Raw genomic sequence first — 12,952 nt, 5'->3', positions numbered from 1 at the left:
CTCTGTCTTGTATGTGGGTTGTTGCCACAGCATGTCTTGAAGGATGGTGTATGTCCACGCCTGGGAGCAAACCCTGGCTGCCAAAGCAGAGCGTGCCAGACTTAACCACTACGCCACAGGGCCGGCCTGCCTCAATGACATTCTGACTACTTTTTTTTTTAAAACTACAGTATACATGGAAGGGTCAAAGTTTCTAATATGCCAGTAGGGCAAGGTTCAAATATGTTTGTTACAAGGTGTCTTTGCTAATATCCATTCACTCGCAACAATGGTTTGGAGTAGATCTATTTGCCTTCTCTCCTTCATCTTGCTTTTTGCCCACATAGCAGCTGTTTCGGTAAGAAGAGTTCTGCTCTTTGGGGTATTTAGAAATATTAATTCTGGTATGCATTATCCATTTTCTGTCTATCTATTTCCTTTCAGATTAGGCGTCCTTCTGAAGAAAATGGTAAGAACCAATTGATTGCATCGAGAATGCTTCTGAACTTTTTTTCTTTTGTTCAGCAAGACTGGTAACAATTTTTTTCCTCCCTTTAATAGATTTTGGTGAACAGAAGGATATTTCAGAAATCAATTTAGGTGGGTTCAATTTCTGCATTATTAATGCCTTGAAATAATTTTAAGTCCTGTGAAAAACTTTTAGCTTCGTAATATGGTATTGGGTAAATTTGGGGGAGAAATATTTATTGGTGCTTCATTAGAATTTGCAGAGTTCTTGAAAAATGGAAGTGTGGAAAGAGAATGATGGTTAGACCAAAGTTTCTAGGAGAGCTAGTCAGTGCTCAATGGATCTGAAAATACATAAGGTACTTGTTTGTAAAAATTTCATTTTTTCAGTTTCCATTTTGAAAAGAAAAGGAAAGAAAAATGGATGATTATTCTGCTTGTTTAAGAAAAATATAAGGAATATGCCTTTGGTTGTATTTAGTGGGGAACCTCCCCCCCCCCCCCAGCCCCTCTACTGGCCCATTGTATTGCCTAACAACTGTTTGTCGGAATTTAGAGAAGAATGTAGAGATGATTCCATTTCGACATTTGTCTGCAAACACATTTCTTGAAGAAATCGTGGTTGAGAGGAGAGAGAAGCTTAGTTATCATCTCTCTTTTTCCTCTCTTGTCCTGCTTCTAAAATGAAGGAGAAACCTCTGTATTCTGGGTGTCTTTGGCTAGAATTGGTGGGAAACAGAAGTATTCATGATCATAAACACCTTGTAATTTAAAAAAGCTTTCGTATCAATTGCATATTCATTTGTCAAATCCCGCAGTGGAGTAAGTGCCGTTTTCTTTTGAGGGAAGGAACTGGAAGCTTCTTTTAATGAAGGTGACTCACCCAAGATCACAGATGGGGCTCACCTCCAGCTCTCCTGACTCAGCTCAACAGCTCAGTGCTATTTGAAGACTACAAAACTGTAAAACCCTGTGCTCAGGGTTAAATTCCTCCGGCTTTGTCCCATTTACGGGAAAGGCAGGCTAGTTGATATTCAATCGGAAGAGCTTGTGGATGGCTACATGGGCAGGGTAGATATGGTTTAAGTAAGATAAATGGGTGACTTCGGAGCCAGGCATCAAATTCTCTCTCTCTCCAGCCTGGCAGTCAAGGTGTATGTAATTCGGAGGATCGGTCATATTTTAAAGGTCCTGAGGGAGGAAAGCCTTGATGTCAGATCAGCGCTTCTCAAACTTCAGCATCAGAATCTCCTGGAAGGCTTGCTAAACACTGACTAGATTCAATTATTTCTCATGGAGTAGGGCTGGGATTAGGATTGGAGTTTTCCTAATCTCGTCCTTATTTATTTAATAAAAGTTAAATATTTTACCTTAGAGCCATCTGACCCTTCAGCTCCGCCACCACCTCTGAACTGTGACTCTAATGAAAAAAAGTACCATGTGGATTCCTTCTCTTTTGGGGTTCTTGCAGCCAAGCTACCAGGATTGTTTGGGTTAGACACACAGTGAGATTCTAACTCACAAATTGGTTGGGAAAACCAAGTAGACAGAGTTGTCACCTTTTTCTATCTTCTCTCTGTGCCTCACAGTGCTGATTTAACCTTTCTGCCCCAGACCTGCTTCTGTCCGTCTTTTCCACTTCAGCAAATGCTGTTCCCTCCTTCTAACTTTTTAGGCTCAGAACCTCAGAGCTGCCCCTGACACTTGTCTTTGTCTCACATTTTATACATAATCAGTCGGCAAATGCGATTAGATCTACCATCAAATTATATACAAGTTGTGACTTTTAAGCACTTTCTTTTCTCCTCCCCTGGTCCGCACCACCTTGTCTCTGGCCTGTCTCTATAGTGGCCTTAAGAGTGCTCCTCCCTTCCTGCCCTCACCCCGTACACGCTATTCTTCACAAAGTAGACCCAGTGCTCCTTTTAATGTCATACAGACCGTGTCACTTCTCTGATCCATTCTTCCAGTGACTTCTCGTCCATCACAAAATAAAGGCCCTAGAACCCCCATTCTCAAAGTGCGGTCCACAGGCCAACATCACATGTGCCACCCAAGAACTGTCTTGGCAATGCCCCATCTTAGGTCCCATCTAGACCTACAGCATCAGCATCTCCACTTTGACAGACCCCAGATGATTCCGAGCATATTAAAGTTTGAGATGCTCTGACCCCAGCCACCTCTCTGACCCATTTTTTACTACTCAACCCCTTACTTTCTCAAGCCCTCCAGCCACTCTGACTTCATGGCTATTTCTCTAAAAAAGTGGTTCTCAGTGTGTGGTCCCCCAAGCAGCAGCGGCAGCATCACCAGGGACCTTGTTAGAAATGAAAATTCTCAGGCCCAACCCTAGACTTACTGACTCGGAAACCTGGGGGTGGGGCCCAGCAATCTGTTGAACAAGCCCTCCAGGGGGCTCTGAGGCTAGAGTCTGGGAAGCACTGCTCTAGGACGTCAAGGCTTTCCTGTCCCAGGACATTTCACTGGCTGTTGCCTCAGCCTTCAATTCTCTTCCTTCGTTCTCACTCTATCAGAGGTCTGCTTAAATGCCACCTCCTCAGGGAAGCCTTCCCTGACTACCCTTTAAAAAATATCAACCCTCCCACACCTCAGCACTCTTTTCCCTCTTACCTTGTTTTATGTTTTTTTTTAATTTCACTTTTCATGATCTGCCATACTCTACGTTTATTTGTTTGTTTCTCCTCCCACCCCAGTCGAGAATGTCATCTCCCTGAGGGTTTTGTTTTATTCTCTGCTATATCTCCATCATCTAGAACAATGCTTAGGACACACGAGGCATTTAATAAGTATGTGCTCTGTGAACAAATGGGTAGTAAATAGAGTGAGGCTTGCTCTCAATGGATTTACGCTTCTTTGTGAAGGGTTCCTCCTGCCACACTATCTCACCCCCTGTGATCGCATTCATAGTGACCAACCACTGGGGCCAAAGTCTGAGTGGGCTTGTCCATATGGCTATGGAAGAGCCCTCCCCTCACTCCCCATCTCTAATCCAGGCCAGGTGTCAGGAAATGCATCCTTTTGCTCATGACAAGCCTAGGCAAGACTGTGGATGGACCAGCACATAGTACTTTGGCAGAAAAGGCAATTCAGAACCTGGGCCCTAGTGCCAGTGGTGCAGTGGTGTCTTTGCTTTTTGCTGTAGTTTAGTTGTGCTGTTACCTGAGGATTGGTTAGGGTTATGGAAGTTCAGCAAATCTAGGAAATGTGTGCTTGGGGAAGAGGGTGATACAGGGACGGCCTTAGTCAGTCACTGGCAAGTGAAACCATGATGCCTCCTAATACCTGACACCTCCATGGTGTCATTGACAGACTACACCTGGCTCCCGAGTGGGCCATAGGCTTTGCCAATGGGGCCTCGGGTACCATGTGAGGCTCTCGTGATTATTCTCTAGCTTGACTTCCCAGCTGGGAGTCAGGGGCTGTCTTCAGAACAAGGTCCAATCCAATGACCCTGTCTGAAGCCGTTTGTGTTTTATGGGGGAAGCTGCTTATCACAGGAAGTTTGTGATAAGGAGTGACATTCTTTCAATGCTCTTAAAGTTTTCCAGCAAGGAGCCTCCCTTGTAAGGACCTTATTTTCAGAAATGGTATGAGACCAGAATTAAGGAATATGACCCCGGAGAAAGCATATTCTGTGAAGCTCCTGACAGTAGATGTTTGGAGACCCAGTTTTGAATGGAACTGTCCATGTTTGCCTGGTCTTCTTTATTACAAAGGTGGCATCTTGAGCTTGGATTTGGAGGGGACCGTTGTTTTCCATGGGAAAGAGCAAAATCAACCCATTTACTTAGGGTCAGGAGGCAGGATGGTGCAATGGCAGAAAGAGCTCTGGATGGAAGGTCGGGAGTTCTAATGCTCATCCTGCCACTGACCTCCTTGTACATCACTTCCTGTCTCAGGACTCCGTTTCGTCCCCTGAAGGATGAGAGGTCTGAAGTCAATGATCAATAAGATCCCTTCTAACTCATCACTTAATTCTAAGAGAATTGAACAAGGTTTCTTGTTCCAAAAATGAAAACAGAGGCTGTGACAATATAGGATATCTATTGGCTATTTACATTCACTCAATTAGAGGGAATGTTTGCATTGTTTCAAAATGAGTTTCACTGCGTAAAGATTAACAATGAAAGATTCACATGGAAAAGATTAATTTTATTATGACACATGCCTTTTAGTAACACTCGTTCAAATTTTTGTTTTTAAAAATCCATGTCTAGCTGCGGGCTTGGACCTCTTTCAAGGGGACATCCTCCTGCGGGTGAGTACCTGCCAATGACACAACAGCGTCCCTCAGGACTGGATGTGTCATAGGATTGAGAGTTTCTGCTCTGTGTCCTGCCCTGAGATGGGTGCTGTGAAGGAGATGAAGAATCTAATCTATAATCTGTACCCACAAGAACTTCCACTGTGGTTGGTGATGACAAAAACAGATGAAAAAATTAGAAAGAGTGCAGAAGAGTCTATAATTAGTACTTTGCTTGTCCACGCAATGTTCCTAAGACGTGAAGAATGAGAGAGAAGGAAGTGCACCAATATGTTTAAAGCGGCTATCTCAGTCTCCTTTATTTTGTTCTTAATTTCTCCCAGGTTCCCAAATTGCCTATAATGAACTTTTATCACTTTTATAATCAAAAGACAAATGCCACTAAATTGCTTGAATTGTGTGACAGATTGTTTGTGGTGTGAGAGTTTGGTGGGAGGAGGCCGGGGAGGCCTTGAGGACCAGCCTTCCTGGTCATGTTTGCCTTTGTCTCTACAGAACTCCAGAAACGCCCTGAGAGAGCCCAACGCCAGATGGAAGTTCCCCATTCCTTACATTCTGGCTGACAATCTGGGTAATAGCAACTGTCTTAATTAGGAGCTTGGGGTTTAAATCTTCTCCCTCCTCCTTCCTCCTGTTCGTCAGCTTCAGATGGAGAGTAATCACCAGCATATAAGAGGGTTTCCAAGTCCCGATGATTCTTTATCTCCCGGAGTGAAAGGCATGACATTACATCAAAACCAGTGCTGCCTAACCAGTCTGAGACACAGTACCAAACAATAATTTTAAAAACCCAGTACACGTTACCATGTTAATAAGACCAGGAGCAACATCAAGAACAAAAACACAATGAAGTATAATTTGACATCATAGCAGGAAAAATTTGCACTTTAAATAATAGTTGGTTTAGGTCAATCTAAGTATGGTCTGAGGATACTATTTTTAGCGTATTGATTTCTTCGGGTTTTTTTTACAACTATGCCACCCTTTTGAGAAATAGAAACGTGTGTATTTCACGTGTTCATAGTCTTTGTTCCTCAGTATTAATAATTTATCTTCTTTTCTCTCTCTTAAGATAAAGGACTGAATAAATTATATTTTACCCTTTGTGGAAACAATACTTGGTGGAAATAAATGTTAGCAGCCACGTGCAGACGCTGGCTGACGTCAAGCAGCTGACTGATAGCTGAGCAGGCACGAGGATACAACACCTGCGAGCCCAGCCTGTGTGGAGAGAGAAGAGGAGAGAGGGGCGGGGAAGCCAGAACAAGGTTGCACAGTCTTAGTGGGCTGCTAGGCTGCTCCCCCTCTCAGGAGACGTAGATTATGTCTCAGTATTTTCCGTCACCCTTATCAGCGCTGCCTCCAATCCCTTCTGGAGAAGAGCTAGGTACAAACCAATGCTGTTGTTCTCAGTTATTTTATGGAAAATTGAGCTGAGTTGTCTTTCCCAGTGTTTGCCAGGATACTTGCAAATTCATGGTGTACTCGTATTTATTGCCACCTGATTTAAGAAAGGTCAGCTTTGAAAGGGTTTTTTTTCCCATGACAGTTGTCTTCCTGTTTGTCACACCCGTGCTACGCCCCTCCCATCAAGACACCTGATATTTTGTTTACCCTTCACCGCACCTCTGGGAGGCGGACGTTAGTGCTTCTCAGACTGTAAGGGGCATAAAGGTCCCCCAGGATTGTTTTAAAATGCAGAGGAGGTCAGGGGCAGGGCCTGAAATTCTGAGAGTCTAACAGGCCCCCAGGGAATGTTGATGCTGTTAGTCTGCTGGCCATACTTTGAGTAGTAAGGTCTCCTGAGCTGCAATGTAGGCGACAGATCAATGGAGAGCAAACTGAAAACAAGTGGCCTGAAATAAGACGGCAGCACAAGCATTCGGTAGCTCTCAAGCAGCATCACGTGAGAATCACCTGTCGGGTTAAAAATGGTTCAGATGCCTGGACCCATGGCATTGAGAAAAGTAAATGTACTAATTACAGTTCAATATTTGTATAGAGTTCCTTTATTAAAGTTAAATTTACATGGAGTGAAATGCACAAATCAGCGTACAAGTCAATGACTTTTGATAAATGCATAAAGTATGTAACCCACACTTCCATCACTCCAGAAAGTGCCCATGGGTCTGCTTCCAGCCAACCCCCATCCCACTCCCCAAGACACAACTGCCATTCTAACTTGTTCCCCTGTAGATTAGTTTTAACTGGTGTACAACTGATTTACACATACATGGAATCACATAGCGTGTCCTCTTTTGTATCTGCCTTCTTTTGCTTAACATGTTTTTGAAGTTTTTCCATATCATTGTGGATCAGTAGTTAATGTTTTTTACTACTCAGTGATATTCCTTTGTGTGAATATATTGCAACTTGTTTATCCATTTTTCTGTTGATGGACACTGGGTTGTTTCAAGTTCGCAGCTGTTGTGAAGAAAGCCACTGCAATCCTTCTTGTTCAAGTCTGTGTGGATAGATTTTTTTTTTATTTATCTTGAGTAAATGTCGAGGAATAGAATTGCTTGATCATAAAATGTGTATTTACTTTTTAGGAAAATGCCAAATAATTTCCCGAAGTGGCTGTGCCACTTTTCATTCTCACTAACAATGTATCAGTGTCCCATTTGCTCTACATCCTCTCTTACATGGGTGGTGTTAGTTTTTTGCGTTTTTTTTTTTTTTTGGTGAGGAGGATTGGCTTTTTGCTTGAGGAAGATTGTCCCTGAACTGAGGTCTCTACCAATCTTCCTCTATTTTGTATGTGGGACACTGCCCAGCACAGATTGATGAGCAGTGTGTAGGTCTGTGCCTGGGATCCGAACTGGCAAACCCTGGGCCACTGAATCAGAGTGCATGAAGTTAACCACTACACCACCCGGCCAGCCTCTGTTTATGGTTCGTTTTTAAGTAAAATGTAGATAGAGTAAAATGCATGAGTTTTACAAGTACCATTCAATGAGTTTTAAAATATTTATACACCTCTATAATTTATATATTACATTTATACAGTGTAAAAATATTTATACGTCTGTCAAGATATGTAGCACTGTTATCATCCCGGGAAGTTCTCTGTTCTCCTTCGTAGTTATGCTCACCCTTCGAGAAACAACTACTCTTCTCTTTGTTGTTGTTGTGTTAATCATGGATGAGTTTTGCCTGTTCTAGAATTTCATACAAATGGAAGCTCTTTTGATTAAGGCTTCTTTTACTCAGTACAATGTTGAGATATTCATCACAGTTGTCATGTGTGTCAATACTTGGTTCTTTTCTGTCACTGAGTGGCATTCCATTGTATGAATTCAGGACATCACAGCTTGCTCTCCATCCTCGTGGGGTTGGACCCCTGGGTTGATTCCATGTTTTGGCCATTACAAATAATGCTACTATGAACACTCTTGTGCAAATCTTTTTTTAATATTCGTGTGTGCCTTCATATTCGTGTGTCTGGTGTAAATACCTGAGTGAAATTGCTGGGTTTTCACAGAGATGTAGGTTTACTGTTGGACCTCTTTCAGACTGCTTGTACCCTTTTACACCCCCACAAACAACGAATGAGATTCCTTTACTCCACATCCTTGCCAACATTTGGTGTCATTCTTTTTCATTTTAGACATTCTGGTGGACCTGTAGTGGTATTTTATTGCGGCTTTCATTTGCATTTCCATGTTGACTAATGATGCTGACCATTTTTCATTTTTAATTGGTCATTTGTGTATCTTCTCTTGTGAAGTATTTGTTTAAATAGTTTACTCATTTTAAAAATCAAGTCATTTGTGTATTTATTATTGAGTTGTAAGAGTCCTTTACATATTCTGGATATAAGTCTTTTTTTGGATATGTATTTTGCAAATATTTTGCCCCAATTACGTTGTCTCTGGTTTCTGGTGTTTTCTAACGAGAGATTAGCTATCTTTCATATTGTTGTTCCCCTGTATGTCATGTGTCTGTTTTTCTCCGCCTGCTCGCAATATTTTCTCTTTCTCTTTTTTTTTTAATATTTTGACTTTGATATGCCTGTTAATTTTCTTTATATTTATCCTGCCTGAGTTCACCAAGCTTCTTAGACCTTACAGTGACTTTTTTAAGTAACTAAATCTGAGAAATCTTAGGCCATTATTTCCTCAAATAATTTTTCTGTGCCTCTCCTGTCCCTCAGAGACTAATTGCACAGCTGTTAGACTGCTTGGTATTTTTTCCACTGGTCACTAAAGCTCTCTTCTTTTCTCTCAATATTTTTCTCTCTGACTCTTTCACCATCTCTAGTCTGTTATTAAACTCATCCAGTGAATTTTTGATTTTGGATATAATACTGATAGAATTTTCTTTTAGTTCTTTTATATAATTTCCATTTTTCTGCAGAGATTCTTTGACTGTTTGTCTTTTTTTCTTTAAATCCTTGAACAAAGGTATAATGCTTTAAAATCCTTGTCAGCTATTTATGACATGTGGGTCATCTTTGGGTCTGTTTCTCTTTCTATTGTCTGCTTTTGTTGTTGTTTATGGATCACACTTTTCTATTTCTTCACAGATTCAGTAATTTTTGGCTATATATTAGTCATCGTAGATATCACATTGTAGACACTCTGCATTCTGTTTTTCTCTGAATAGTGTTAACTTTTGTCAGAGCAGTTAAATTACTGTCTGGTCCTCCTGGATTTATGAAGGGTTTGTTTTGATTTTTGTCCTTAGTTCAAAGAAAATCCATTCGTGCTGGGACATAGTCTTTACTTTTAAGACATGGCTTCTCTGGATTTCAATAAGACGCCCCAAAATTTTCCCAGCCCTTCTAATTGACATGACTCCAGCTTCAAATTCTCTCCCCACGATGGTGGGCAGCAGCTGAGACATCTCTTCAATTTAATCGGCCTTCCCCCCACTACTTTCCACTAAGTTCCTTGGAGTCTTCTCCCATTCAGGCAATGTTCATGAGTCAGACAAAAGATTGGAGAGGTGTTTATACACAGATTTTGGAACCACTAGCCCTCGCCCCCCCTAGTCATTCGTGGCTCTCTCCTTTCCAGTTTTCCTCCCTTGATTTTCAGCCATTCAGGCAATCCCAAACTCTTCCCTCTGATATGCCAAGCAAATACACCTGTAGGTTTATGCTTGAGTTCTCTCTTCCTTGAGCTGAAAGGATTGGGGAATGCCCTCATGCAAAAAGCTGTATAGATGTGAATCTTAACCAATGAAATTTCCTTCTTTCAAGAATAAACACTCCTCCAGTTTCTCCCTGTTTTAGGCATTCAAAGAGTTTATTTTCTTGATTTTTCCCAAAGTTGATAAATGTTATCTGTGGGGGGATTAGTCGGATTCAAGGTCCTCTGCTATTATCAGAATCAAAAACTCTCTCAATGGACTCTTAAACTGAGTAGAGTTAGCCTTCCTGTGCTCGTCCTCCAACATGTAGAGTCATCGGTGTCTGAAGTTAACTCTTCTCATGTTATTTGATCCAGGGTGAAAGAGGGCTAGTGGTTTTCCAAACTAACATGATTGTTCGAGATAGAGCTATGTAAAACTTAACTATGTCAGGGCAGAGTAAAGAACTAGGACCTAGGAATACAGTGAGGCAAAAGATAGGCTCCTTCCTCTTAAAGAGCCAGCAGCGTCCTAAGTGGAGCAGATCACCTGTGTAAAGACAGCGCACAAAACATCAAGCGTGGCTTCCTGAGGTTGGCTTCACGGTGAATAAGGAGGCTTCAAGTGGGCTTCTTTTCCGTTTTGTTTTTTTTTTTTCATTTGAATGATGTTGGAAGAGTTTCTACAAAATTGTTACAGAGTTGCTTAGTTCCCTCTTTACAAGTTATTCAGGTGTGGGGAGAGCAGAAGAGATGTGATTCTAAAATTAACCACTTTCGGAACTCCCACCATTTGGCTTGAGGATAGCAAAAGCAACCGAACCTTATAGACAGTTAGACTTTAGTATAATCAAACTTTTTTTTCTTACGCTTTTGTGATGACCAAGCTGTCTTGTGTACATACCTTCTATTACAGATATCACTAAATAAGAATAGGTAAAAGTCCATGAAAATCCCTCAGTAAGTTTATTGGACTACTTACTGTTGTTATCTCTGCTGTTTCCACAATTAACTTGCGGATTATTCCAATGACTATTTCTTTAGTGACCTTGCTATGATCTTACGACATCTGAACTGTGGAATCTCCAACTTGGTAGTTTATCAAATGAAATAAGGGCCAGGAAAATATGAGATAAGGACTCGTAAATTCTTGGTAAACTCCCAAGAATTGTAAACTCTTTGAGAGATTGCACAAAATCAAATGTGCCAGAAATGTAATTTAATTTTGTGTAACTTAGCTTGATTTTAAACTTAGAGACCTACCTTCGATGAGTCGACGGAAGAAAAAAATAGGCACACACACAAAGTAAAACATACTCTCTGTTCCTCTGGAGTACCTTTCTTCTGCACCCATCCTTGTCTTACGCAACACCGAGGTGTGTGCATGTTAGGTGAAAGAAAAGACATTTGATCTTTGGTCATTGGTCCACACAGGTTGCGAGAAGGCATCTCTTATTCTTGCCCCTTCAAGTCCATTAGGCTTCTGCTGCTTTGGTTCCAAACTTGGGTTACAGAAGTCTATTCTAAGGCTGTCTGTCTAGCTTTGCCATCTCCCCAGGGGTCTTGTAGGGAAGCAGGGTTAAATACCATATGGACTTATGCTTTCAGAACCCACAAACCTCTCTAAGCTCTGCTCTCTCCCTCCGGCAAGAGGGGATGCCTTTTTAGACTGGGGTAAAGGAACGCCATTTGCATCGCTACTCTCCAAGGTACTTTATCGGTTCATCCAGAAGACAGAAGTGACTTTCAGTCATTTCTGTCTTCTGCTCTGCCATGTGACTCTCCTGAGGCAATGCACTGAGAATCTCTGCTTGAATGGGGAAATAGGAAAGGGAGAAAGTGGGAAATTATTTTATGATTTTATTCACCTATACACACACACACACACGTCTTCTTATTTTGTTGTTATATTTGCATTATATATTTAAAGTATGCACTTAATGTTTATATCCACAACTAATTTTTCAGTTTTAGTTTTCAAGGAATCTATTTACTACCGAAAAAATCTATAATGGGCCTCTGTGGGTTTTATGTCATGGCATGATTTTCTCTAAGCTATGTTATGTATATTATCCAAGACATAAAGAATGCTCATTGATATTTTTACTGATTTCTGCAGACCTGAATGCCAAAGGAGCCATTCTCTATGCCTTTGAAATGTTCCGCCTCAAGTCCTGTGTGGATTTCAAGCCCTATGAAGGAGAGAGCTCATATATCATCTTTCAGCAGTTTAGCGGGTAAGTATGAAATTTTACAGAGTGTGAAAGTCACGCATCCTTTGGTTTATAAAAAGTGACACATCTCTTTCAACAGCTAAAAGAAGAAATTGGAAAGAAACTGAAAGCAAAATCAAATCTTTCACTGTGGATTTTTAAATTACATAACATTTTTAATGTATTATGTAGAGAATGAGTTGTTTGGATAACTCTGGGCCTCAGGGAAATTTATCCCAAGTCTTTTTCTAGGCTTAGATCATATTTTAAATTATGGCGCCTTTTTAAAGTCAGGTTTATTAAAGTATAAATTATCCTGTTTTTAATGGTACCATTTTAAATTATGGTACTTGGTTGGCTGGACCTCTTTAAAAATTTCTGGATGTAAATTTGCTCTTCATAGTTATTTATTTCTAAGAAGAAATAAATGGTGTATCAAGGAAGAAGCCCTTTTTCCAGTGGGGTTTATGTCAACTAACCTGGGCTGATAAGGTTGGAAAGTGAAGCTACCGTCTCCCCTGACTCTGTGTCTTCAAGCTGCTCCGGGAGTTTCCTCACACTGCAGTTCCCATCACTGCCTCTAGGTGTCGCCTGGATTTGGGGGTTTAGCTCCCACGGTGGGGTTTTTGCAAATCATGGATGGATAACAGATGCCGAAGGAAGTTAGCATATGACTCAGGCTCTTAAGAAGAAGTATGCGGCAATTAGCACTAAAAAAAAGTAAAATTCTGATGGCTACTTAGATACAAGTTAAGTACCTTGCTTACCTTAGTTGTTTTCTTAGCTTGTGTTTTTATTAAAAAAGAAATTTATGGATACCTACTAGTGTGAGGTGAAGCATCAGGGAGAGCCAACCTGGGTGTTAGAGAGATGAAGAAGGGAGAGGACATAGTGGCAGCAGAGAGGAAAGGACAAATAGGGGGTGGGAGGAG

At 41.1% G+C, this 12,952-nt stretch overlaps 1 protein-coding gene across 1 annotated transcript in view; it reads left to right on the top strand.

Annotated features, from left to right (window-relative positions):
• Positions 1 to 236: 236 nt before the first annotated feature.
• Positions 237 to 12,952, top strand: part of MEP1A (meprin A subunit alpha) — a 33,625-nt gene continuing 20,909 nt past the window's right edge. The window contains exons 1-6 of the mRNA XM_070514807.1: positions 237 to 337; positions 424 to 448; positions 541 to 579; positions 4,686 to 4,726; positions 5,228 to 5,303; positions 11,927 to 12,044. Coding sequence (XP_070370908.1) covers positions 269 to 337; positions 424 to 448; positions 541 to 579; positions 4,686 to 4,726; positions 5,228 to 5,303; positions 11,927 to 12,044 — 368 coding nt within the window. The 5' untranslated portion in view covers positions 237 to 268. The remainder of the gene's footprint in view (positions 338 to 423; positions 449 to 540; positions 580 to 4,685; positions 4,727 to 5,227; positions 5,304 to 11,926; positions 12,045 to 12,952) is intronic.

This window comes from Equus asinus, chromosome 8 (genome assembly GCF_041296235.1).
Source record: "Equus asinus isolate D_3611 breed Donkey chromosome 8, EquAss-T2T_v2, whole genome shotgun sequence".
In the NCBI taxonomy this organism is placed as follows: Eukaryota; Metazoa; Chordata; class Mammalia; order Perissodactyla; family Equidae; genus Equus; species Equus asinus.
Note: the sequence above shows the minus strand (reverse complement) of the source record. Positions and strands in the feature narration are given on the sequence as shown.